Source organism: Cydia pomonella, chromosome 9, assembly GCF_033807575.1.
Source record: "Cydia pomonella isolate Wapato2018A chromosome 9, ilCydPomo1, whole genome shotgun sequence".
NCBI classification, from domain to species: Eukaryota; Metazoa; Arthropoda; class Insecta; order Lepidoptera; family Tortricidae; genus Cydia; species Cydia pomonella.
Window position 1 is genome coordinate 17,976,637 of NC_084711.1, and position 27,180 is coordinate 18,003,816.

The 27,180-nt window shown below is 39.3% G+C and overlaps 1 protein-coding gene across 1 annotated transcript; it reads left to right on the forward strand.

Annotated features, from left to right (window-relative positions):
- The first annotated feature begins 664 nt into the window (after positions 1–664).
- Positions 665–26,573, forward strand: LOC133521575 (ubiquitin-protein ligase E3B). Its single transcript, XM_061856609.1, has 20 exons — positions 665–1,090; positions 2,143–2,379; positions 3,971–4,223; positions 6,791–6,979; positions 7,358–7,549; positions 10,827–10,973; positions 11,893–12,071; positions 12,527–12,651; positions 13,099–13,270; positions 14,652–14,770; positions 15,283–15,455; positions 16,271–16,351; positions 16,653–16,851; positions 18,479–18,642; positions 19,151–19,297; positions 20,764–20,879; positions 21,628–21,757; positions 22,869–23,033; positions 23,773–23,884; positions 25,112–26,573. Exons 1-20 carry the CDS (start codon positions 930–932, stop codon positions 25,282–25,284), a joined length of 3,234 nt encoding a protein of 1,077 aa, XP_061712593.1. The 5' UTR covers positions 665–929; the 3' UTR covers positions 25,285–26,573.
- Positions 26,574–27,180: the final 607 nt, after the last annotated feature.

Here is a 27,180-nt window from a genome sequence, read left to right on the forward strand (position 1 = left end):
TGTAACAAACGCTTTCAATTCTGTGGACCGAGGCGCCCTGCTGACCCAAATCAAGGAAAAAATCCCCGAAACCTACAGTTTTCTATGGCAATGTTACAGCTCACCTACGAAACTTTTATATAAATCGAACTTAAAATTTTCTGAGATAACCCGTACCTGTAAAACATTGAATTTAGGTCTAATATGTGATTGGTTCGCATCAATGTTAAGTAAACTACGATAACGCCATCAATGGATACTGAACAAACGATAACGCCATCTAATCGACAAGCATCGCCATCTAGCGACAAATGTAGCAACAAAAAAATGTAATACTAAACTTAATTTTTTTTTTTAAATCTAACCAAATGTAACACAACAGTATGGCGACGTATAGCGCTACCTATTATAGTTAATCGAAACTGGTTTGAGTATGGTGCCGCCTCTAGCGAGAACATATTGTGGGATTATGATGCACAAGCACCCACAATAGTATGTTAGTTTTCTTCAAGTCTGCTAGATGGCTCTACTCAATGTATATAATCTGATTAATTACAAAACAGAAGTTGTTTGTTATATTTTTTTTTTTTACTAAATGACAAAAATTATGTTGTTGAAATATTATAAAAAATATATTTTACAATGATTTGAGATAAAATAAACAAAACAAGCAATAACAGGCAACATCGTACAAATGTCAAAATAAAATTTTCTCTCCTCCGGTCGCAGGGGGATTTATTGTTGTAATTTTTATAAAATTAATATATCTCCCACCTATGATACATTAAGAGAGTGCAATATAACAAATAAGGAGAAAAGTTTTGTGAAAATGTTATATTTACCCGGATAAGTCGTAGAGCTTGAGGTCGGGCGATATGACCTGACAACTACTAGGCTAAGGGAGTATACAATAATAACAAAGCAGTATAACGTACACTAATCGGTCGAAGATGTTTTCGAAATCCATGACAAGCAAGGATACGTTTCTGGAGCAGACGAAGGCGGCTCGGGAAGAGCGGGCACTTGAGAAGAAACGGGAACAATCAGCTGTGAAGGTACAAGCGTATATAAGAGGATGGCTGGCGAGGCGAAAATTCTTACGAATGATATTGTGAGTACTACTCATGTTACTCATAAATTTAGAAATTAGAGGAATCTTATTAGCATATTTCTTTAAATTATTACAGATTCTTAATTGATATGTGTTCAATTTTAGTCCTTTAAAAAATCCTCTTAAATCCTGTTTTTATTAGCTGTTTTAATTATAGTGAAATAATACTTGAGCGTCAAGTATGAAATGAATGACAAAATATGATAAGGCTGGTAGTACAATGAGGATACACATGTGAAGGTGGTAGAGCTGTAGTTTTTATATTTAATAAAATAATACAAATAGTACTTGTTGTAAAACTAAAAGGGGGAGAAACATATCATAGACTTTTCTAGGATTCCAGTTGGAACCTATTATTATATGTGGCACCTTTGGTTCTGAACATCATTTTTCTTAGGTATGAATTTATTTGACATGGTTTTTATTCTAATTGTTGAAGCAACAATGCATAAAGTATGTTATTCATAAAAGTTAACAGAGATTCTACATCTAATTGATCATAAGGTTGCTTTTTAGTAAAGATGGGCTGAGTATTCGGTAATTATTTTATATTGGGCATATTGAGCAATTTTTCCAGTGTTCGTATTTGGTAGTTTTTTTTTTACATCGTTTAATTTCCTCCAGAACTTTTGAAGTACTCTCTTCCATCAGTTTATGTTTTCCCATTGTCATTAAAACACATGATGAAACATGCTGAATCAAAAAATAACCAAAACATCTATGTTTTGATTAATTGGAGCATACAAAATTTGTTTGTGGAGCCCCTTGTCTTTCGACCTGTTCTTTTTCAGAGAATTTCCTAGGATGCAATTCATCTCTAGCTGCTAATAAAATTGAAGCATTTTGAAATGGTTTGGTAAGATCTGAACCAAACTTTGGACAAATATTTGGATTCGGAAAACTCCATCTTCAGCCTCTACTTTTTAGCTTAGGCCCGGTCCACCACCACCTGTGGTAGAGTGTGATGAGTATTACTGTGTACACATAATAAACAGAGATTTTGCTTGTTCCTTTATTCATTAATTATAAATATTACAATATCATCCTTACAGGGATGAATTTGACCACCTCCTCCCGGACCCACCAATCACACAAGATGAGACACCTCAACCACTGGAGCTAGTCCCAGCTCTGGAAGTCTACAAAGCAGCCAGTCAGCTGTTTCTGGTATTCAAGAAAGAAAGAGACAGAAAAAGATTTGAAAAACTATGCAAATACATTGTGCAGAGTCTCCACTCTGAGTCAGTGAAGATGTCTTATGTTGGAGTGTTTTTGAACAAAGAGTACAGGTAATTATGACAAACAAGTTTCATTAGTATATTTCGCAATCTCATCTGCATTATAAAAATATTTCGAATTTACATATATTTATTTCAAGATTTTCTTATTTAAATTTGGGTGATTGGGTGTATATTTACTCCCCAACTTACACTATCAAGTTGAAAGTGCAACAAGATTGTGGACTCTAATCAATCATTAGTCTGGCTATCATGGCTGCAAAAAGGCCCAAGTATTATATCTCAGTTATACACCACGGGCCAATTAAACCTGAAAGATTTTAAAGGTGTATTCTTGACCACGAGTTTCCTGAAATCGAGTCTTGTTTTAGAGATAATGACAGTTTTTGTGAAAATTTGTTTGTGTTATAACTTAGTGAAAGTAGCCTTTTTAGCCGTGATGCTGCCACTATGTGACTTGGTTTAGACAAACCTACTGACAGATATTAATGTTTTAAAGTAAACTCACACTTTTTATCTGCTAATAAAAAAAAAACTTTACTTATACGCTGTAATTACTATTTTCACCAAGGTGTAAAAATGAATAACATGTTGTGTGCAGAAAACGTAAAACCAATATTTTTCTTCTGCAAAAAAAATTCCTTAATAATGTATTTGTAGTTTTACATGTAAAATGTATTATTATTGGTGCAATAAAGAATATTTACTTAATATACAATCCAGGTCATAAGTAAACAGTATTGACCCACTGCACTAAGCTGTTGGCAAGTTGACTCATTCTACACGGTAAAAATAGCTCAGGATTAACGATATTACGTTAATTATATGCATGTGACACGCAACATGCAATGTTTCTTATTAAGGTCGGGTCCGGTCTAGAACAATGTAACATGTTATGTTATTTATGGAAATGAAAGAAAAAACAAATTGGCTAAACTGTACAGCAGCGGTGATATGGTCACATTTTTATCACCTGTCATGTCATGCGTCACTTTCGCACTTACATACTTGTTAGAACGTGACATGCATGGTGACAAATGATAAAGAGCCAACCATCTTAGCCCTACAGGTTTTGTATAGATTAGGTTATGCAAGTTTGGGCCATTCTAGTAAAGTAATTTTATCTGTGACAGCTGGTTCCGCTCTTCCGTAATATTCGAATATATTGTACACCTAGGCTGTATGAGTAGGTACAAACAGCAACATTCTTTACTGTCCATCGGTGGCCCTTATGCCTTTTGTAATAAGGTCCACCGATGGACAGTTAACAGTGTGGGAGATGGTAGTTTAAAACAACTTTTCGTGTTTGAGAATTTTAATGTGCTGTGTCTCTAGGTTGTTGGTTAAAATCGGCTTATAACAAATCAATGATCAGTTATCGAATCTTACATTATTTATCATTATGACCGTCAAATGTTAGGCCTTGGCAGCCACATAATAAATGTGGTCATATAGCACTATCGCCATCTATCTATACATCTATCTATCTGTATATATACTTCATCTGTCTAATTTGCGGCTATACTACTTTACACTGCGCATCTTACTTTGCCTCGTATTCATTAGCTCATCTATGCTAATTTTTATTTATTTATTTATATATATTTAAGACGAGGGTTACTAGTCAGTTTTTTTTTTACAGTTTGCGATGGATAGCCCACATCAAAGACCTGCTTTTCAAATGCTGTACATACCTCGAGGAGCTAAAACCAGAGTCACCCGTAGATATGCAGAGTATACTTATCTTTCTGCACACATTGGTCGCCTTCACAGCAACCAACACTTGGGCCGTCACCCGGATGAAGAATTTTGAGAAGCTCCGGGGAGGGATGAACCAGTTATGTGCCAATGTTATGGGCTCGCTGTTCCATAAAGGATATTACTTGACTTTGAAGGTTCGTCATTGATTTTTTTAAATCATTACTTAGAAAAAAAGGAGTTTCGTCATGCAGTGAATGTGTCACTCCTGTAATTTAATCATACATCATAGGACCTGTAATCATTGTTAAGTTTATCTATTGGTCTTTAACCAAAATTAGACTAATGGCAACACGCTTGTGGCTTCACTACGGTTTCAAGCTCCTATGTGGTACGATATCCGCCTACCCTCATCCTCATACAGCCATTCTGCTTGTTAACCACTAATAGACACGTGAGTAGATCACACAGATGATTATTATACACCATGTTTTTTTTTAATTCCGTTAACTCCAAGGTATGGCTAAGTTCGTTTAGGGAAACTAAATGACATAGTTTTAAAAATATATATATATGTATAATTTTTTTTTATTTTTTTATTTTTATAAAAAGTAATAAAATGTTGCATATTGTGTTGTTTTAACACGGGCATTACATTTAATTCAACCAATAATTGATAACTATGACATATCATTGTCATTTCGAACATCAATCGTCCGAGATAGTATTTACGTTTAGTATCAAATGTACACACTCGTACTAAACACTAATCAATATGTAAACAGGCCCTAAGGCAAGTGTATACGCTCGTGAGGGCCTTATAAGATAAAAATAAATTATTGATTACCGGTGTCTTTGAGAAAGTTGCTTAATTTAAGCTCAAGAATGCATCCTTGAAATTAACGGAAATAAAAAATAACACGGTGTCACGGCTCGCTCACTAATGGAATTGTTAAATTAGCATATGTACTTAGGTGATTTTAACAGACGAATACTTTGGTCACCTGGACATAGGTAACAGGTAAAGATAGGAGCTTGTTCCTATCTCTATCACACGCGCGTAAATATGTATTTTGCTGTCCCGCCCATGATGCAGACAGTCAATGACACTGCGAGCTCGTCGTGTTTCTGCAAGCTTCGTGAGAGCCTGAGGTCCGCTTGGCAACTAATCTCAAGAATTGGCGCAGGCACTAGTTTTTACGAAAGCGACTGCCATATGACCTTCCAACCCAGGGGGTAAACTAGGCCTTATTGGGATTAGTCCCGTTTCGTTTTTATTATTATTATTTATTATATTTTATATACATAAGTTCCAAAAACCACATTGGTTCGAGCTGGGGTTTGATATCGCTACCTCCGGATTGAAAGTAGCACCCTCTTAGCGCTAGGCTACCAGCGCTCTTTGCATGGACTTTTAATAATATAAAATTTTCCCATTGCTATTAATTTACCAATATATTTTAATTTAAAACACGTGGACGGTATATATGAATCATATAAGCAGACAGAGCAATAACCTATTACAATTAATGAATGTGACATTCAATTGGCGTTCATTTTAATTGCATAATGTCCATGTATGTTATGCGACTCGTGTACCCATCATATTTGTATCTTATTCTCTTGTAGCCGTCTTAACGACCTTACACGTTTTGAACAGGAAAGTGACAATAATGGGATTATGTATAGTCGACGCCAAACGTTACATTTTTCGCCATACCTATTGCAAAAGAATAAGGTGCAAAATTGTAAACGTATCTTTGACGAAGACTGTGCGCTACACTTTTGTTTGTCTAATTGGGGAATTTTTATTCAGAATCACGAGCTCTTCCGATTATAATAGATGAATAAAAAGTTAAAAAAAAATCCTTTCTTCCATTTTGTTACCCTCATACAAAGCCTATGTAAATTGGTAACGGAATGGAAACAAAAATGTATTTCGATGGAAAGAGCTCGTAAACAATCCAAATTAAAAAGTGTAGTGTACAAAGCAGAGTAAAATGACCCAGTTAAGTAAATAATGAGTATGCATACTTTACATTTAAGTACAAATTTCTAATACCTATCCCAATCCCAACTACTAGGAACACAGAAGTTAAGGTTTTTACCTACATAATATAAGCATAAGAAAATACAGAATGTTTATTTAGTCACCTGCAATAATTTACGGTCTGAATATATAGGTCATATTGAGCAACTTTTACGAATTCACGAAAAAAAAATTCCGAAAGTAAATGTGAGTCAGACATCCAAAATGTATTTAACAGTAATTTTTTTTTCGCGAATTCTGGGTTGTTTCCATAGTAAAAGTTGCTCAGTATGACCTATATATTCATCCCTTTAAATTATTGCAGGTGACTAAATAAATATTCTGTATGCATCAACCTTTTTTGCATATGATGTTACGTGACAATATACATGCAAATAAATAAGCTTTTTGTGTAACATGACATATCAGTAAGATAGGGAACAATTATGAGGTCATGCCAGTGAACTGTGTTATCACTGGTTATTGTATTAAATACAACTATCTAGCACTTTCTAAGTTATATAACTTCAATATGGTGACGTCATTAGCCAAGGGCGTCGCCAGCTGATTGCAATTCCTGAGGGGCATACATTTGGTTAGAAATTTTGTTCTCTCGGGGCGCAACTCAAAGTAGAGAGAGGAGACAACCGCAAATAAAAAGTGCTTTGAATTCTTCTTTAATTACTCTACAAATCTACTACCTTAAAAATGTTTTTAATCTAATGTTATTTTTAGTCACTTCTCCTTCGAGGGCTGTGTCGTGAGAAAGTTTGCCTCAAGAACGTCGCTTTGACTGCCGTGGTAACGCTCTCGCTTCGGCCGCTCGTCTCCGCTCAGTTCTCAGAGAAGCTGCTCACCATGTACATCATACAAATATTGTCTGTGCCAACGCTGGTGTTCCACATGCAGCAGATCTCGCCTGAAGTGAGTATTGGTATGATTGATATAACCTCAAACAATTGAGGTATTTTATACTGACTTGGGGTACTCCACATTTTGCAAGATGTTTTGAACGGTTGATATATTTCAAAAGGTTTTTTCTCGTTCGGAACGGCCCATATCTGCGTTTTCTTTTCTTCGCGGCTATTCATAAGCATTCAGGAATAGTATTTATTAAACCTTATTTCATAATCGGCCTGGTCAAACGCTTTCGTGATGTCCATATGTTTTTCTTATACTTATTTATTAAATTTTCTGACCAAGTAGTTAATAGCCCGGGAATGGCGGGAATCCTCCTTTAACGCTTTAAACGTCACAAAAAAAAGTAAATTGCAATGTTAATATTTGTTTTATTTCCAACAGTCCATAACGGCATTCCGTACGCACGCCATGTTCGACAAATGCCTTGAGTTCCTCAGCACGGATCAGAATATGCGGATAGTATTCAACACGCTTGAAGGGAACTACGCACTGTGCCTGCTTGCTAACTTGATTCAGTTGGCGCATTTAGAGCGCGAGCATGCTATGGCAGAGAGCTATTATCCTACTTTTGTGGTAAGTGTTCAAATATTAAAAAAATAATCCAAAAAAACAACGACTTTTTAATCACTAGGGACTTTTTTAGAGTTTTTAGTCTAAGCTTCGAAATACTGATATTTTATAACATTACAATTATTAGTATTCACTTTCATGCAAATCGAAACAATTATGATTATACTTCAGTACACATTCAATGTAATTTAATATCGGCCACCCGCTGTAGACCCTGACTCGGTTATATATGTAAGTTAATGTGTTCAAAACACGAAAGTTTTAAATGTTATACTTAAGTAATTGGATCACTTCTTTACTTTTAACCTCTTCCAAGTTCTTCTACAGTGTTATTCAAGTCTATACCAACTGACGACAAAGTTTCACTGCAGACGTTTAATTTTTTCTCTTCACAGCTTTTCTTTATCAAATCAATTTTACGTTCCGTAGCTTTTAATTCTTCTTGTAACTCTATTAGTTCAGATTCATCTTCGCATATCAGTTCTATTTCTTCCATGCCGGTTCGTATGATGTCCGTGCGAAGAGTAATGTTGGCAGGCTCTGACCAATACGCGTCGTTGCGAGGACTACCTGCCCGTTTACGGTAAACTTTGACTTCATAACGTTTACCGGGGCAGGGCAGTTGTAGCTTTCCTTCGCAAACGTTGATTGGAATGCCTTCATATTCACGCGTACAAGTAACTCGCAACGAGGAGGCCTTTAGCTCTTGTTGTTGCATTCCTGGCAGACGATACGTTACTTTATACTCCAGCGATCGATCGAAATTATCCCCGAATGTAGTGCCAAGCTCTATCCAACTCACCACAGCGCTTTGAGACCATGTTTTTAAAAGCTTTAAGCCAACGACAGAATCAATCTTTTTAATCTGATCCATGTTGAAATGGTATGTCTCATTTGAGCAAAATATAGGATTGCACGATTGCATCACGAGAGACAAATTTTCACCGACCTTCAAACCGTGGCTCCATACATCGTCCATGCTCCATTCGCAGCTTCTAGTTTTCTTTGTCCCGATATGATCCTCGTACAGACGCATAATATTCCCATTTTCATCCTCGTAAAATAATGTGAATGTTACATACTGTCCGACCATTGACCAGTGGCAGTTGATTTGAAAATTATATTCGATGCACCAGAAATTGTCAGCCGCTGGGGGATAGTCGAAAGCAACTATTAAACTAGAACTTCCATAGTTTAGCTCGTGTTCGCATTCATACCACAATTGCAATTGTTCTTTTTCGTGTCGCTTCGTTGCAACTACAGCAGTATCGTTTAGTCTGCGAGTTTGTACGTTCTGTCCGTCTTTACGAATCCTAAGATCAGAATTACCAGAACATATTACTTCATAATCCTCGCCGACCGGCACAATATAGTTAACTTCATTTCCAATTCGCTTATATTGCACATGAGGTGATTCAATAGTAATAACAGGTTTTACGTTCACTGTCAATTTGGCAACACAATTAGTTCCTTCATCTATGCACGTGTATTCGTGAGATTCTATCTCAGGCCTCACGATCAGCATTATCGTTGTCCTGTTAACAATTTTCGTAGGTTGCATACCGTCATCCATGCTGTTCGTTTGATGTATCATGTTGAGATTTCTGGACTGTGTCCCGGTACAGATGATCGTGATGGTATCCCCGTACTGTGCTATATAATTGTCGTAGTTCTGTGCAACTCCGTAGATCTTCAGGCGTGGGCCCCAGCATGCGCGTCCAGCCCTCAGTACCGCCAGCAAACACAGCGCCACGAGCACACCCATGTTGCTCGGTGTCACTAATTGTACTGACCTAGTCCTTCAGTAATGAGTGTAATGACAGTTTTTTTCGGACTTAATTATGAATAATAGCATACTTCCTCTTGGGAAACAAGGATGTGTCGGTTGGAATTTCGACATTGTTTTAATAATATTACATTTATTTTCGCTTATTAATTTCAAAAATGCTTGTTATTTAACTACTATATACAATAGGTAATGGCTATTGTATATAGTAGGTACCACTTACTTGCGTGTGCATTATGCGAGAAGACGGATTGTTACTATAGTAAAGCAAAGTAAGTAAGGTGTAAGTAAGGATTACAAATTATTCCGAAAACGGTACCTACTTAAAAATGGTCTGCCACAATTACATGTCGACATTGGAAACCCGATATAGAAACTATGTCCAGAACAGCTGCAGAAATAATTGAGCCTCTCCCCCCCTGCAAACAAATTTGTATTCAAGGGGGGTCAGTTATCTCTGCAGCTGACCGTACCACACCCCTATGATATTTTCAGAACAGCACACCCCTATGAGTATCGCCGCACTTTTTTCAGGATAAACCCATGAATTCGGAAACGCTTCATTAGTCCAATAAATATCAAATGACAAATGACTCGCTGACATTTTGACATGACAATGACATTTAACAATCGTTAGTTAGTCTGCTGACATATTTGCGCTGTCACTTATATTAACATAGTTATTTCGTAAAGATATTTCTAGAAACCTTGCTTTATGCCTATACCATACCTATATATATGTTGCGTCAAAACATAAAACATTACAAATGTTTCGTTGAATTAATTGAATATACCAACTTTTAGCTATTAATATACACGCACACATCTACTTATGGTCAATTACCTAGTGCTATCCCATTATACTTACACCAACTCTGACTAACACATTACTATATCGCGGATTAGCAAAGCAATGTTATTGTTTTAATTAATTCAGTTTTCCGCAAAGTAACGCCTGATGCAATAAATTATATTTTTGGGTTTTTCACTTTGGCTACTTATATACCTATCGCTAAAAATGAGAGGATCTTGTGCTCTTCTCTTCAACCTAGCGTTTTTCCAGCCTTGTGCCAGGGTCCGCTTTCCTACTTAATTTTCTCCTTTTTGCCCGGTCCTTGGCATCCTCGGGTGTGAGATTGTTCTCTTCCATGTCCGCTGTCACGACGTCCAGCTAGCGCTTCTTAGGCCTACCGCGGCCGCTTGATCTAGGGCCTTGGACAGTGAGGTTGAGGCATCTATTTTCGACGTAGTCTACTGATCTGCGTAGTCTACCATAAGAGGATCCTGTGCTATTTGGAAATAAATATAAATCTTAATTTTCGCTTCTTTTATGAAGCAATTGTTATCATCAATTCATCAGTTTTAAGTGTAAAATATTGATCATTGAAAATTACTGAGACGCAGGTTAGTTGGGTTTTCTCGTTAGTCAAAAACACATCTCAACCGATGCGGATGAAAATTTATGTAATATCAAAATAAAATCATTGTCAACAGCTAGTAGTAACCCGATTTCTGGACTCCTGCCAACAATACGTGGTCTGCAAGAAGGGCAACCTGAGCAACTGGCACCCGGTCCTCGGCTGGTTCTCCCAGAGCTTCGACGCGTATCTCCCGCCCACTATGGGGAACCTTCGCACGCAGGTTAGATATCCTGGTCAACAGCTAGTGTCAGCAATACGTGGTGTAAGAAGGGCAACCTGAGCAACTAGCATCAGGTCCTCGGCTGGTTCTCCCAGAGCTTCGACGCGTATCTCCCGCCCACTATGGGGAACCTTCGCACGCAGGTTAGATATCCTGGTCAACAGCTAGTGTCAGCAATACGTGGTGTAAGAAGGGCAACCTGAGCAACTAGCATCAGGTCCTCGGCTGGTTCTCCCAGAGCTTCGACGCGTATCTCCCGCCCACTATGGGGAACCTTCGCACGCAGGTTAGATATCCTGGTCAACAGCTAGTGTCAGCAATACGTGGTGTAAGAAGGGCAACCTGAGCAACTGGCATCCGGTCCCCGGCTGATTCTCTCAGAGCTTCGACGCGTATCTCCCGCCCACTATGGGGAACCTTCGCACGCAGGTTAGATATTGGTCAGTAGCTAGAAGTGATACCCGGCTAGCGGCCGGTAGCTACTAGTGAGTTTTTCGACTCGTGTCAGCAATACGTATCCTGTAAGAGAGGTCAAGTAACTGGCACCTGGTCTTTGGGAAAGTTCCGCACGCAGGTTCCAACAACCTTTTTTTAAATTGTACAGCAAACAAGTAATGGCTCATCTGAGGTTAAGGTTGCCATTATGACATAAACGTAAACAGAATGCTGAATTTGTGTTTCTACATTTTAATAGTTTATTATCAGCCAAGAAAGGACACAGAGTTAGAAATAAGCAGATTTTACAAAGTTTTATTTATATTTGTCTTGTGATGGATCTTGATAAAAAAAATCTAAAGCAACAATTGAACTCCATTGAGTCTTGGTTTGTTAGACGCGTCTCATAGTCTCAAATTATGATGAAAAACCTACTATGAGAATAAAAACTTACCAATAAATCTTTTAACATTTCTTCTATCAGCTCTCTCTTCTATGGGGAGCCCCGTTGCTGAAGAAAATGCTGTCATCTCCGCTGAAAGAGATGGTAGACGCGGGTGTAAGCGGGGAGGAAGGCGCGGGGCCTTCGCAGCCGTCCACGCCGGTGCAGAGTCATAACCCCGCTGCTATTATAAGGAGGGCATTTGAGGCTAGAACTAATAGGTAAGAATAGTCAAGCTACTGTGATCGTATAGTAATAGAAAATAAGTGGTCGCCATATTAAACTTGTGAGTTATAAGACCGATTGAGTTTTGTACGTACACTTTATGTAGGTGCTGCGGTTTGTATTATCAGAAATTGTGTCATGTCAGGTAAAAGAGATGATAGATGCAAGAGTGTGTATTTTAAGACAAGAATAAATATGTAACAAATCTTAAATTTGATTCCTTTTAAAATGGATACGCGAGGTCCAGAATTGTCGCAGAATTTAAATCGGTAAAAAATTCGCCGCCATTTTTAGGGTTCCGTAGCCAAATGGCAAAAAACGGAACCCTTATAGATTTTTAAATTTTAAATATTACTCCGACCGGTTCAATTAACTTGACGCTTGACAAATTTAACCTTATGCTTAATGTTTTTAACTTTCTTTTATCAACGCCTATCTTTTATACTTTCAGGGCTAATGCAAATAAAAACTACAGGAAACTAGGATCTCCCGATTGTACCAAAGCTGCGTTAATATGCTCAATGTATCACACGGCATTGCAGACTATGACGCAGGTTAAACTAGATATATTAACAGGTAAGATTTAACATCGCATTTATAATTTAAGTAAAAGTAAAATAAAATAGTCATAACACAATTTAAAATCGCGCAGAAAAGGCGCCATTTTTTCCTTCAACCCAACTTCTTATAGTCCGTTATTTCATGAATTTTCAATCGGGAGGAAATAACTATTTTTCTACGATTACTATTAACCTACGGTGTGGCAGTAGACGTTCACGAGGTATCATTGTACCTCTCCATTAACGCGTTGAACGTCACGCCAATTATATATAACGCGCCATCGTAAACCTTAATTGAAATGCATGAAGACTAATATTATTATATTGCTACCGGGCGTGTTTGAGGACGTCCCTGTCGGTCAAAGGGTTACCAACTTTACGAGTTATCGCCTAAGAAATAAATAGTAAAACTTTGTACATGGCTTTTTACAACTCATTAAATCGTATGATTTGTATGTTTCAGGTCTTTGCAATCAAGACGAAATATTATATTCTCTGTGGCAATTTCTTTGCACGTTGGGACCAAACTGTGGACTGAAATCATTTCTCGATCTCCTAGCTGTAAATACGAAGACGTCGGCGCCAGAGTTTCAGATGTTGATACTCTTCGCTGACTGCATGACGCATTATGTCACGTAAGTATACAATTATTATACGTTTTGAAAGGTTTACAAGACATTATTCAGTTTCACATGATGTGAATGTGTAAGAGGTAGAGGAAAGGCAATGTCATTGTCATATAGTAAATAGTAACCTATTGTGTCGCCAGATATTAGGGATAAGTATAAGTATGTTTTATAGCGGCCAAGTTAAAGTGGGACTGGGCTGGGCATGTCTGCCGCATGCCGAATGACTTGTGGGCCAAGATAACCACGGATTGGGTGCCCCACGAGTCAAACCGGGGATCTGGCAGACCTCGTCGGCGATGGCGGGATAACTTAGACTCCTTTTTGAGGGACTGGCCGGTCGTAGCTCAAAACCAGGATGAGTGGAAGAAGAGGGGGGAGGCCTTTGCCCAGCAGTGCGACACAATGGGCTCGTTATGATAATTATAATATAATAATGTTTTATAAAGCCGGAACCTTATCGAGGGGTAAACTAATATTTTTTATCGAGATTGAAGCGACAAAGCAGTTCTTTTCTTAAAGTGACAAAAAGTCTTGAGATAAAGAGAATTTTCAACACAAGCATGTTGAGAAATAAGTTACTTTTTCAGAACATGCCTTTACCTATTTTATTAGGTACACGTACAGTCACGTCTGAAAATATCGATACGAAAATACACTACCTTAACATACGGGCAATAAAGGGGTCCATATTGGGTTGCATACAAGTTTAAGTCATATCTTTCATACGCATAACAACTTGTGTCATAATCATCATTTCACATACAAATGAAAAGTCATATTATATTGTGTCATACATTTTTAGCCATAATATTTTATGACATACGTAGCAGTTGTTATATATTTTTTGTGCATACCTAACGAACCTAACCTAAAATTTTATGCGAATTAAATTTATGACTTAAAAAAATTATGACATAACTAATTTATGAGAAAAACCCAGTTATGCTCAGGAATTATTCTGACTAAAAAAAATTATGACTTACAATTTTATGCATAAAGTGTTTTGACAATTAAAAATATGACAAAAGATATTATGCGACCAGAGGTTAAAGTCCAGTCCTGCAATAAAGTCGTGTATACATATTTTTGTCAATTTTTTCGTATCGATATTTTCAGACGTGACCGTACCTGTATGGAATGTTAAGTCTATATTTAGAAATTCGATAGTTCTACGTTTTCTCCTTGTACATAGATAGATCATGTCTAAGAAAAACGTTCAAATAATATATGCATGTGGGTGTCTAAGTCGTCCCCAAAACTGGCCCGAAATAGCACAACAACGATAGCAGTGGGACACTAACGGGCTAACTAAAATATATCCATGAAATTTACGCAGTGATTGCTAACATTGTATGTTGATGTATTGATAAGGCTGATTTTCTTTCAGGATTTTAGATGATATGGAAATGTATGAGCAACAAGAACCATTCAAGCTGCAGGACTTTATAAACATGTCACTGTTTCTAAACATGTTCGTCTATAAGTCTATTATGAATCAACTGTTTGGTGAGTACCCTTTTTTAATCTAACAGAAATAATTGTATAAAACTTATATTTTTCGAACGATGATTAAAAGTAGGTACTCAATCACAAGGAGATCTCACGTGTATGTTGTAATAGTGAACGAAACTAAGATAAAATATCTACTACATACTTTTTCTCGGTTTCGTTAAACATAAATCTTCACTTGGCACTTCAAAATAGCGAGCATAAACAAGATTTGCTCTATGCGATACTATTTATCTTAAAATTAGGTCGAATGAAAAAAATAAAATAATAATACACGTGAGGTTATGTGGGGGAGGGGAGGTTAGCCAAGAACCTCACCTAATATCACCAAGGGGGAGGGGGGGTCAAAAAAGTAGCCGAAAAAACCTCGCGTGATTTGTGCACAAGCCCATACCATTTACTAAAAGAAAGTGTCTGAGACCTTTAGTGCCCGTTTAGGCCACCCCGGTCACTGTGTCCCAATTTCATTGGAATTTTTGGAAACTTAACTCCTTGGCCTTTGTCCACAGATCTAAAAAACATCCAAAGCAACGAGCTATTCGCTTCCCTACACACACTATTACTCGTCCTATATCGACGCGACTGCCGACGCTCCTATACCCCCGACAACCACTGGCTGGTCCGAGAGATCCGCGAGGGACAGTTCATGGCCGATTTAGAGAAGGGGAAAAAGCCGCAGCAGGTAAACTTCACCTTATTCCATAGCAATACAGTTGTATATTGATCTACGAACGGTAGAATGGTAAAGAAACATCCTAACGAACTATTCGCTTCCCTACACATACTATTACTCGTATTATACTGACTCGACCGCCTGCACTCTTCCACGCCCGACAACCACTGGCTGATCCGAAAGATCTGCGAGGGACAGTTCATGGCCGATTTAGAGAAGGGGAAAAAGCCGCAACAGGTAAACTACACCTTATTCCATCGCAATACAGTTGTATATTGGTCTACGAACGGTAGAATGGTAAAGAAACATCCTAACGAACTATTCGCTTCCCTATTACACACACTATTACTCGTCCTATACCGACGCGACTGCCGGCGCTCCTACACGCCCGACAACCACTGGCTGGTCCGAGACATCCGCGAGGGACAGTTCATGGCGGACTTGGAGAATAGCAAGAAGCCGCAGCAAGTAGACCTTATTCCGTCGCAATAAGACCAGTTACTTGTCTCCGAACGGAGAATGGTTAGAGTGGCATTTGACTTCTTAAAACTAAAGGACCTTGGGAGGCTACTTTACTTGGGAGGCTAAAGCAACGAATGATTGGCATCAATACACACACAACATCTCGTGTTTAAGGACAATGAGCGTTGAAAAGCTGCGACTGCGACATTGTGGCCTAAATCAGAAATTTAAATGTTCACTTCGCTTCAATAAACAGGGAGCTCTCGCTCCCTATACGAACATAACTGATATTTCAACACTCAACAGTTTTTGAAAATTGTTTTTAGGACAATACTATTCGAAGTTTTTTTTGTCATTTTCAGGTGCTGGTGCAAAAGACCCCGCATATGATTGCGCATGGCGAAAGAGTTAGACTGTTCAGACGCGCTGTTGCAGACGAAAAGGTTATCCACAATTTTTACTATTCTAGTTCAAATACTTCAAATTGGCAATATTCTCAAAAGGAACACGGTCTTTTAAGTATTCTTTATATTATTTCGTTTTGGCTAATCAACTTGAGTACACTCAAAGGAAACAATGCTAATAAATGGTTAACTTAAAACACGATACTAAAACGTCGTTACAGCCGTCTTAAAGGATCAATCAAATTATCGACTATCTCTATTGTTTTCTTCAAGGATGTTTTAAATAAGCTAAAACTAAATACTATACAATAATAGAATACAAACCTTTACATATCCGCAGGTGGTGCTAGGTTTAACAGAACGCGCTTGCGGCGGCCGCTCGACCTTAGTGACAGTCCGTCGAGCGCGTCTCGTTGAAGATGGTTATAGACAACTAGCAGCACTCCCCAGCAGGGCGCTCAAGGGCGTCGTGCGAGTACGCTTCATAAACGAGCAGGGGCTTGATGAGGCTGGCATAGACCAGGACGGCGTTTTCAAAGGTTAGTGTCTTGGCGGGGTCGTCATGTAAAGGCAGGTCGTGCTAAACTTAGCGGCAGCTCGAATTGAAAGTACGTTGAGTGCTTCTCGTTGAGGATGGCTATAGATTACTAGCAGCACTGCCCAGCAGAGCCCGTAACGGCGTGGTGCGTGTACGCGTTATAAACGAACAGGGGCTTGATGAGGCTGGCATAGACCAGGACGGCGTTTTCAAAGGTTAGTGTCTTGGCGGGGTCGTCATGTAAAGGCAGGTCGTGCTAAACTTAGCGGCAGCTCGAATTGAAAGTACGTTGAGTGCTTCTCGTTGAGGATGGCTATAGATTACTAGCAGCACTGCCCAGCAGAGCCCGTAACGGCGTGGTGCGTGTACGCGTTATAAACGAACAGGGGCTTGATGAGGCTGGCATAGACCAGGACGGCGTTTTCAAAGGTTAGTGTCTTGGCGGGGTCGTCATGTAAAGGCAGGTCGTGCTAAACTTAGCGGCAGCTCGAATTGAAAGTACGTTGAGTGCTTCTCGTTGAGGATGGCTATAGATTACTAGCAGCACTGCCCAGCAGAGCCCGTAACGGCGTGGTGCGTGTACGCGTTATAAACGAACAGGGGCTTGATGAGGCTGGCATAGACCAGGACGGCGTTTTCAAAGGTTAGTGTCTTGGCGGGGTCGTCATGTAAAGGCAGGTCGTGCTAAACTTAGCGGCAGCTCGAATTGAAAGTACGTTGAGTGCTTCTCGTTGAGGATGGCTATAGATTACTAGCAGCACTGCCCAGCAGAGCCCGTAACGGCGTGGTGCGTGTACGCGTTATAAACGAACAGGGGCTTGATGAGGCTGGCATAGACCAGGACGGCGTTTTCAAAGGTTAGTGTCTTGGCAGGGTCGTCTTGTAAAAGCAGGTGGTGCTAAACCTAGCGGCAGCTTGAATTGACAGTACGTTGAGGACGGCTATAGATAACTATAGCAGCACTGCCCAGAAGGGCCCTCAAGGACGTAGTGCGACTACGCTTCATAAGCGAGCATAAGACTGGCATCGACTAGTACGGCGTTTTTAAAGGTTATTGTCATGTAAAGACGCAGATGGTGTTATACCTAAAAGGCCTACAGATTACAAACCGAGCACTCAAGGACGTGATGTGAGTACGCTTAACAAACAAGCAGGTGCTTGATGAGGCTGGTATCGACCAGGACGGCGATTGCAAAGGTTAGTGTGTCCTGGTAGGGCCTGTGGGGACAGTTCATTTGTAGTGACAACAGAGCGAACAGGATAAATAGGAAATTAATAATAATAGGAATAGGAGGAATAAATGATTTATGATTTAGGGGTTAAACCAGAACAGTATCTTTATGTTAGTGACAAAGTATACCTGTACCATTAGATAGATTGGTTATTCAATACTTACACTATGGAATATCCAAATCACCTAGAACCCTACATCGCATAACAATCACGGAGCGTAACTATACAAGTGGAAAGAAAAATATATGTTTTTAAATCAATGACTATTTCGTATTGAAAACTCTATAAGATAAATGTTCTGACTAATACGGTGTTTTCCAGATAGCTCGCGAACTGTACGCGCTGTCTTCATTGTAAGACACCTTCTATACCTTTATGTATGAATTTTGTTTCAGAATTCTTGGAGGAGACAATAAAGCGCGTGTTCGATCCGTCTCTGAACCTGTTCAGAGTGACAAGTGAAGAACGCCTTTACCCATCGCCGACCTCGTGTCTCCAGGACAACCACCTGCAGCTCTTCGAGTTTATTGGCCGTATGCTGGGAAAGGCCGTTTACGAGGTACTTATCTTTTGGTATGATTCTGACAGTATTCTATTACTATTTTTAGCTATGTAATAAACAAGATAATTCCAATTACATAATCCGACGGAGTTCAGTTGCGTATTCTTGGTATTACCTAACGAGTATTTTAACATTTTCAAGAAAATAAATTAATTTTCTTTAGTAGCTTGTTGTCACAGCAAGCGGCGCACAAAATTCAAGTGACGACGATACATTTTTGCTAATACGTAGTTTTAACTCCAATAATTCATCGAAATCTATGGTTAAAGTTGTTTGAATTGTTCTGGTTCCACTAAAATAAATATACTTCATACGATTTAACATAGAGAAATAAGTAAGCATAGAGTACTCACTCCATACATCCGTTTTCTTACCCAAACGATTATTATTTTCGTAGTCAACATCTAGCGTCAAGTAGCGGATTCCGTCTATGCTTAATTATTTCTCTATTAATTTACAATGGAAATAACATACTTGGGTATTTATATTAAACTATGACTTCCAGGGTATCGTAGTGGACGTGCCGTTCGCGTCATTCTTCCTAAGTCAGGTGCTGGGGCAGACCAACCAAGCCCTGTACAGTTGGATTGACGAACTGCCTTCTCTGGATCGGGACTTGTACCGCAGTCTTACCTATATTAAACACTTCCAGGTAGGTATATACTCCATAATATTATGCTATTCAAAATACTTTTGTCTATATATATAATGATTTACCAACTATATTATATACAGGATGATTCAGGAGACGTGCGCAGGATCAAGCCTGCGTATTCAGTAAGTTATCAGTAACTGTTTCGTACCAGTATTTGTGAGATTAACGTTAAATTATTTTTCCTGTTCAAAAAAACAGTTTTATTTTATTTATGACATTTATGGTCACCCTCTTTGTTTTATCCATAACAAGTGACACATTGAATGTCATCGGAGTCTGGTTACTTGTGAAAAATCGTATCTCAGTCAGGTGTGACATTTTATTTTCTTCATCATCAAAGTGCTGTCATAACGGTTAAAGAAGTTTTATCTTTGTTAATTAAGTGTTGTAGGGTGTCCATGATTGTAGATAATCAAATGTGTCCTTAAAAAAAGTGAGATAACTGAAAAAATCGTGCTTGTTTTACTTAATATGATGGTGAACGATTCATTAACATTTACTGATTGTGTAGGCTTGGTCCTGCTCACGTCTCATGAATCATCCTGTATATAATATAGTTGGTAAATCATTTATTATTATTGTTTATTTACAATAACTATATATTCGTATAGCGATACACGCAATTTTCGTCCTTATGGTTAGCGAAAAAGTAGTACCTTTTTCTAAAAAAATTACACATTTGTGGTTCTTATTAGTCACTTACTTAGTCACATTAGGACCCGGGTATGTCCTTAAACTACGTCCACAAGAGAGGTATGGGCATTGTGAATGTCATCTCGCTCTGTGTGGTAGAGCACAGCACAGCGGATGTCATTCCAGATCTAGAGCAGAGCCCAACTGGGGAAGTACCTCCACCTTACAGAAAATCGCAGCCAAATAACACTAGACCCTATTCATAGTGTTGTGTTCCTGCCGGTGAGTAAGGTTGCCAGAGTTCAACGAGCGTGGGAGGGGGTTAGGGTCGGCAACGCGCATGTAACTCCTCTGGAGTTGCAGGCGTACATAGGCTACGGATACTGCTTACCATCAGGCAGGCCGTATGCCTGTTTGCCAACGACGTAGTATAAAAAAAAAAACTTCTTCCCGAGTTATAATCCGTAAAGTTGTTGAGAGAGAATTATCATGGAGTCTCACGGAATATTCAAGAGTTTTTATAATATAATACATCCCCTTTCACCACGAGTAATCGCTTGAAAAGAACACAAAAATATTCAGAACTAACAACAATTTCACCAGTGGCGTATCGTGAACTAATCTAGCAGTGGGCGAAGTCGCATCTGCGAGGTCCTTTTCTTTCAATGTGTATTCTCAAGATAATAAACCTCGTTGGCTTCCGCGAGGCCTGAAGGCTTTAAGTGCGAGGCCTGGAGGCTTTAAGCGCGAGGCCTGGAGGCTCTTAAGTGCGAGACCGTGGGCGAGGGCCTACTACGCCACTGAATTTCACCAAGGTACTCTATTTTCAGGGAGACATTTCAACGTTGGAGCTCACTTTTTCCGTGGACGAGGAGCGATTAGGCGAGATCGTCACCCACGAACTTGTGCCGGGCGGGAAAGCTATTCCTGTCACTAATGAAAACAAGTAAGTAACTTGTCTACACATTGATTATAGATAGAGTCTAAGGGCCTACCGCGAACCACGTTAGACGTGTTGCCTCTCTGTCGTACTTGTAAATTCGTACGTAAGTGTGACAGGGACGCAGCACGTCGAACGTGTTTCGCGGTAGGCCCTTTGATCCGAGCCTGTACAAGTGTTAAGTAAACGTCATAATTTCATAGAAGTTTGACGATTAAAATAACACTTGCACTGACCTGTCACTTGTCTGAGCTGTCAAAATCGCTGCCAACTTATCTTGGTCTGACTCTAGACGTTTTCGGACATGGCTCCAACAAGCTATAAGGTCCGTGCACGTTGTAGGGTTTTCACCTTGTGGCCTAAATCTAAAACATAAACTTAAGATTGATACTTCACGCTTATAATCAGGTTCCCCTACTCTCCACGCTACCATTGCGCTGGAGGGACTGCCACCTTGTGGCCTGAATTGGAAATTAAAACTTTATATTGACACATCGCGACGATAAACAGGAGGCTTCTGTACTGGCCTTTCCCCGTACGATTTGTTCAAATTCGTGCCACAATATTTAATTGGTTCAGAATATTCGCAACCGTGCCGTATTAACACGCCCTGACAGTTCAGATTCGCTGCACTGAGAGAACAATTCATATATAACAACATAATTTCACATTTCTGCAGGTAGACTTTGGCACATACGAAAATTTTTGGTCGAAAATAGAATCTTTACTTGATTTGTTATTTATTCAATTACAGAATCAACTACATACATCTGATGGCACATTTTCGGATGCATACGCAAATAAAAGACCAGACGAACGCTTTCATCAAAGGCTTTAGGACCATCATAAATCCGGAATGGCTGTCACTGTTTTCAACTCCAGAGGTAAGTACCAATCAGAGACTACTCTCCACAACTCAATTGTATATTTTTTAATTCGCTTTAAAGCAATTTCAGCTGAATTGGAATCTTTTCTTTGCAGTCACAAAAAATATTTATCTGATAATTACATACAAAATACCAGTGGCGGCGCGTCACAAACATTCGTAGGGAACCCGGAGCTAATTTTGCTTTCCTTTTCTCCATGAACCGATCGTGAAAGTACTCAACGGGCTGAAGTTTAGACAAGCCGGTGGGAATCGAGTTCTTTGAACGATCCGCCACTGCAAAATACTGGACATAAAGATAACCTTTGTATCTTGCCTAATATTACTACTATTTTACCACGGTTAAAAAGCGGGATAAATATGCGGCCCTGGGCGTTAATTATTATTTTTCTGCCCTACGGGCGGAAAGCGTCAACTTTGCTGCCGTTGCGCTAAACGAAGTTGCCGCTTTCCGCCTCCGTCGAGCAGAAAAATAGTATGCGCACCACGAGAGGAATCGTAGGACATTCCATCCCGCGTGTTTGCCAATTTTATACACGGAACGCAATGTCCTACTTTTCCTCCCTTGGGACACAAATAACTGTTGTACCCCTTGCGTTTGATACTACTGGGTGCTGGGGGTCGGACGCTATTATTACCTTCATTAGGGAAGTGGGACGTTGAATCAGGGAGAGGGGGTCTGACGCCCGCGCGGGTTCCTACCTGGTGCAAAGGTTGTCCATCACCATTCAACGTGGTAACGCGGCTTTCGTGATGGGTACCTTTGCGTCGGGTACAACTCGAGGACTTTTTGACTAGGCTTAGCTAGTCTTAAGTTATAATTTTATCGTTAATCTGTATATTGACATGCTTTATTTGAATAAATCAATTTTATTTTGTATTTTCTATAATTCATTTAGATACATTTTTACTATTATTGAGTGCCAATAGGGTTTTTTATTCACTGCCTCGTCTTTTTCGTATCAGATTAAGGGCTAAACATGCCTATATCAAAATGTACTGCATGCCAGTCGCTTATGCAGGTGAAATTTCAACGCATGCTGACACAATATGTCGGTTGGCACAACCCAAAAAGTCCAAGCTCGATATTTTAACACTCCCTTTTTCAGCTTCAACGCTTAATAAGCGGCGACAACGTCCCCCTCGACCTGCGCGACTTGCGCCGCCACACGCAGTACTACGGCGGCTTCCACGACTCGCACCGCGTCGTGTGCTGGCTGTGGGACGTTCTACAGCGAGACTTCACCGAGAACGAGCGCGCCATGTTCCTCAAGGTACGTGCAGTGTACGGCCGCGGACTTTAATTGTTGAGACATTTAGGGATTACTTTACATTGGACATTTCATACCGTTAGTATTATAAACAAATTGGCTTGAACCTTAGCCGCTGCTCCGTTGGTAGCAAAGAGAATTTGAAATTGAGGTGGATTGTTAAAGGAAACTTTTTAGCTTTGTAAAAGTTTTAATCATGTGTCGAAAGATGGCATTAAATTTACTGTGGCTACAAAGTTTTCTCTGACTGCTCCACTTCTTTTTCAATTTCTCTTTGATTGGTAGCGCTCTAATCACTAACGAGATCCCATTTTACTATACGATTGGATTAACACTTATTATTATTACGAGGATGAATAAAAGAAAAGTTTTTTTTTTACTGCCCGAGTAAAATGAAACTAACATTAAATTATGGTTATAGACGATCAGACACGAAGATTTATTTGAAGGAATTCCGTATCTCGGCATTTTCACTTAACTGTGTTACTGAAACACGACTTGTGGCACTTTAAAGTACAAGTTAACTTCGTCCTGCCCATTGTGATTCCTAAAGGACATGTTCCATTATGAATAAAAACCATGGATAGGTTGAGGTTACACTGAAACATCTTTTTTACTTAATCAAAGGAAAATCAACTCTATATTCCAAATAATGTGGTCTAAATTTCAACGGCTTAAACTGAGTATGGTGGGCAGGACGAGGTATGAAAACGCCCATTTAACGTAACATTTGTCGTTTTAGTTCGTGACATCATGTTCCAAGCCGCCAGTGCTCGGGTTCGCGCACCTCAAGCCGCCATTCTCTATTCGGTGCGTCGAGGTCGGGGATGACGAAGACACAGGCGACACAATAGGTAATGTAAAACTTTACCACTTAACCCTCTAACTGCCAAATACATCAACTGACGCACGCGACTACAGCCCAGGTTTTAACCTCCAACGCAAAACGAATATAAGTTTAATATATCTAGTTCGTGTCATCCACGATGACGCGCAGAATTGTCAAATCTAACCTTTAAGGCTGCACCCGACGCCAATGACCTCGCGCGTGTTAGCGGAGCTTATACCCCTCACCGCACCACTGCACCGCACCGCGGAACTAAGCGTTTGAAATAGAATTTCGCTTGCTCGCGCGCAGAACGCGGCACAGGTCCGTCTAGCAACACGACTTGCCCCGCACTGACTATACGGACGAGAGCGGGGTAATGGTAGGAACCTAGGCGGGATTAAGACTTATTTTGAATGGCGCGTGAATTTGCAAAAAGCAAGAAAATCATATAATTATTTAGTGTTCTGTGAGAAAGATTGTAAAGTTTCATAAATTTTCGATAAAATTAGCAGTAGTAATAACTGAAAGAAATAGAGGTGACTTCATGATTTTTATTCTTCACTCATTTAAATTAAAATAGATTTCCGGAAAACCACATCATTGCGCATATCTTTGTAGATTGTTATGTATTTTTTTCTGCTTAAAAAGTGTCATATTAAATATAAAAAAAATGGTTCAGAATACCTTAGTTTTACGGTATTTTGCTGGAGAAGGAACCTTTATAACATGACAAGCAATAAAAAAAACGCGTCTTCGTGAATGACGCGATATATATCTAGTGTTTCTCTCTATGACACTGTCTAGACAGTTCTGAGATGTTCGGTGGAAATATACGGATTTTTTAAATAATTATCTGATGATAAGCCGCTAAGGTGATGTGGAACTGAGCGGGACACGTTTTCCGTACGGATGACTTATGGGCTAAATCAACCACCAATTGGGCCCCACATAATCGAGTCGCGGCAAACCTCAACTGCGCTGGCGAGATGACCTTGACGCCTTTGACAGGAACTGGTGGGAGACAGGTCAAGACCGGGATACGTGGAAAGGGAGAAGGGAAGCCTTTGCCCAGCAGTATGGTTTTCTTCCCTCATATAAATAAATAATTTATTAAGTGAGCATCACACAAAATATAGTAATCCAATAATCACAAATCGTATGGCGCTGTTAAGCTCCAACTACTAGCTGCTAAATTAACAGCTGTAATTGTGCATCATAATACTAAATTAATAATTAAAAATATTTCTTACAGGCAGCGTAATCCGCGGTTTCTTCACGATCCGCAAAAAGGACCCGCTGAACCGTCTACCCACTTCATCCACCTGCTTCAATCTCCTCAAACTGCCCAACTATCAGAAGCGGAGTACGCTGCGCGACAAACTGCGCTACGCTGTTAATAGCAACACTGGGTTCGAGCTTTCCTAAATGTGACAAGTAGGTTTTAATAAATATGTCCGAGACGGGTTCACACACCACACTCGGCAGATGCACCCGTGACCGCGATGTCTCGAACAAGGCACGGCTTAACGAACCGAGCTGCTACGCGTGGCAATTCCTCGCAAGGCTGCTGTCGAAACATTGTGACTGGCCAACAACTGACGCGCGCGGCTCTGTAAAAAATATGATCTATCGAGAACACATTCAGTGATTTTCATTAAGATTAACTGCTTTATACACTAGGTATTTTTAGACCCAGTAGTCCAACTTCGAAGATTTAATAATCCTCGTTCCAAATTCAAAATCTCGAACGCATTTGCTCGCCAGTGACGGTCCGTCTGGGCGCGCCCCGCCGCAAACATGCTTAAACCTTACTCTTTATTCGACAAGCCCCAACCAAACCCGTTTTCAAACGATTACTTCGCAAGCATCTTCTGTCTTCTTCTTCGTCATTCCCTCATGCCTGAGGATCGTGACCAACATCTATGTCCCTCCACTATGTATAGTTAAATACTACTACTTAATAACAAATGTTATTAATTTTTCCTGCACCAACATACACAGGCGTCTCTGTTTGACCCAATGGTTGACTGGTAGAGAATGCCTTTTGGCATTAAGTTCGCCATTTGTACATTTTTCTTTATTTGTGCAATAAAGTTTAAATAAATAAACCTGCTTATATCTGTCGCGTCATCAATTGTTTTTACCCGAGATACGCTCTTTTTTGTACGAAGTTGGACTACACTGTATAAATCGGTGTACACTGCCGCTATCAACCGTCGTCTATTCCGAGAAGGCTCACGGTGACGCGACGTACACGATAGTCGTGGCGTTCTATAACTGATCAAATAGCTGTCTAAGGGCCTGTTTCACAATACTTGCCACTTATCTGACGATTAAGTCCTCGTTGGCGTTTCACAATCTTCAAATAAGCTTATCTGGTAGATAAAGTGCAAAGATTTGCAGGAAGTTTTATCTGACAGTTAATTTATTTGGTAATTAGCTATCCAATACTTTACTTGGACATTGTGAAACGGAAAACTGATTATGGTATCTGTCAGTTCGGGCAATGGGGAAATGGTCAAAGGCTTTTATGGATGACGCAAGCATAAGCTTCCTGTTTCTAGTTTGTTCTATGGGATTTGACTTAAAAATTATCCATGTCATAAAATTATAAAACTGACATTATTGGTATGATTGACAGGCGAATCCTATGCTGGCGCCTTCTCTTAAAAATGTTGACCTATTAACTCCATTAAAAAAAAATAGAATGCCGAGGGTATGAGTGTGAATTTGAAATCCGATACAAATACATTGTTATAAAATACTAGCTATGTTTTCTCCTATCTGTATTAATTATGTTTAGTCACGTTTACATAATGCAGGGAATTGATTTGAATAATTTAAAACATATTAGTATAATTTTTACTTTGGGTGTTGATAAATAAGTATATGTATACGCTATATGCAACACAACAGATGCATTGCAAAATATAATACTTGAACACAACTTTGAAAATATTTTGTTTGTAATGTATACTTGTTGCATAGACTTTAACTTAAGTACATTATTTACATTAATAACTATTACCATTTAAAACAACATAGAACGAAACAATTTTGCACTTCGACAATTTTAAAAGCAAAGCCATTGCGGCTAAGATTCACTACCGAAAAAAGAATATGGCATTTTTTTTTTCATTTTCAAAAAGTAACTGATTCGACTTTTCAGTCTGATGATGAGTTTTGAGTCTGATATTAACTACAATTTGTTCTAGATGCTTAGCACACTGCATCCGATTCGCTCGTGACGTGCAAGCGGAATGTCGCAATAATAATAGCGTTGTCTCGCTCAAACAACGGAGCGACGTGCGAATCGGATGC

Bases quoted from the DNA above. Each gene is read 5' to 3' on its own strand.
- LOC133521575 (XM_061856609.1), top strand. From the start codon at position 930: ATGTTTTCGAAATCCATGACAAGCAAGGATACGTTTCTGGAGCAGACG. The intron at 2,380-3,970 runs GTAATTATGACA...TTTTTTTTACAG, and splicing joins TTTTTGAACAAAGAGTACAG to TTTGCGATGGATAGCCCACA. The intron at 23,034-23,772 runs GTACGTGCAGTG...TTGTCGTTTTAG, and splicing joins AGCGCGCCATGTTCCTCAAG to TTCGTGACATCATGTTCCAA.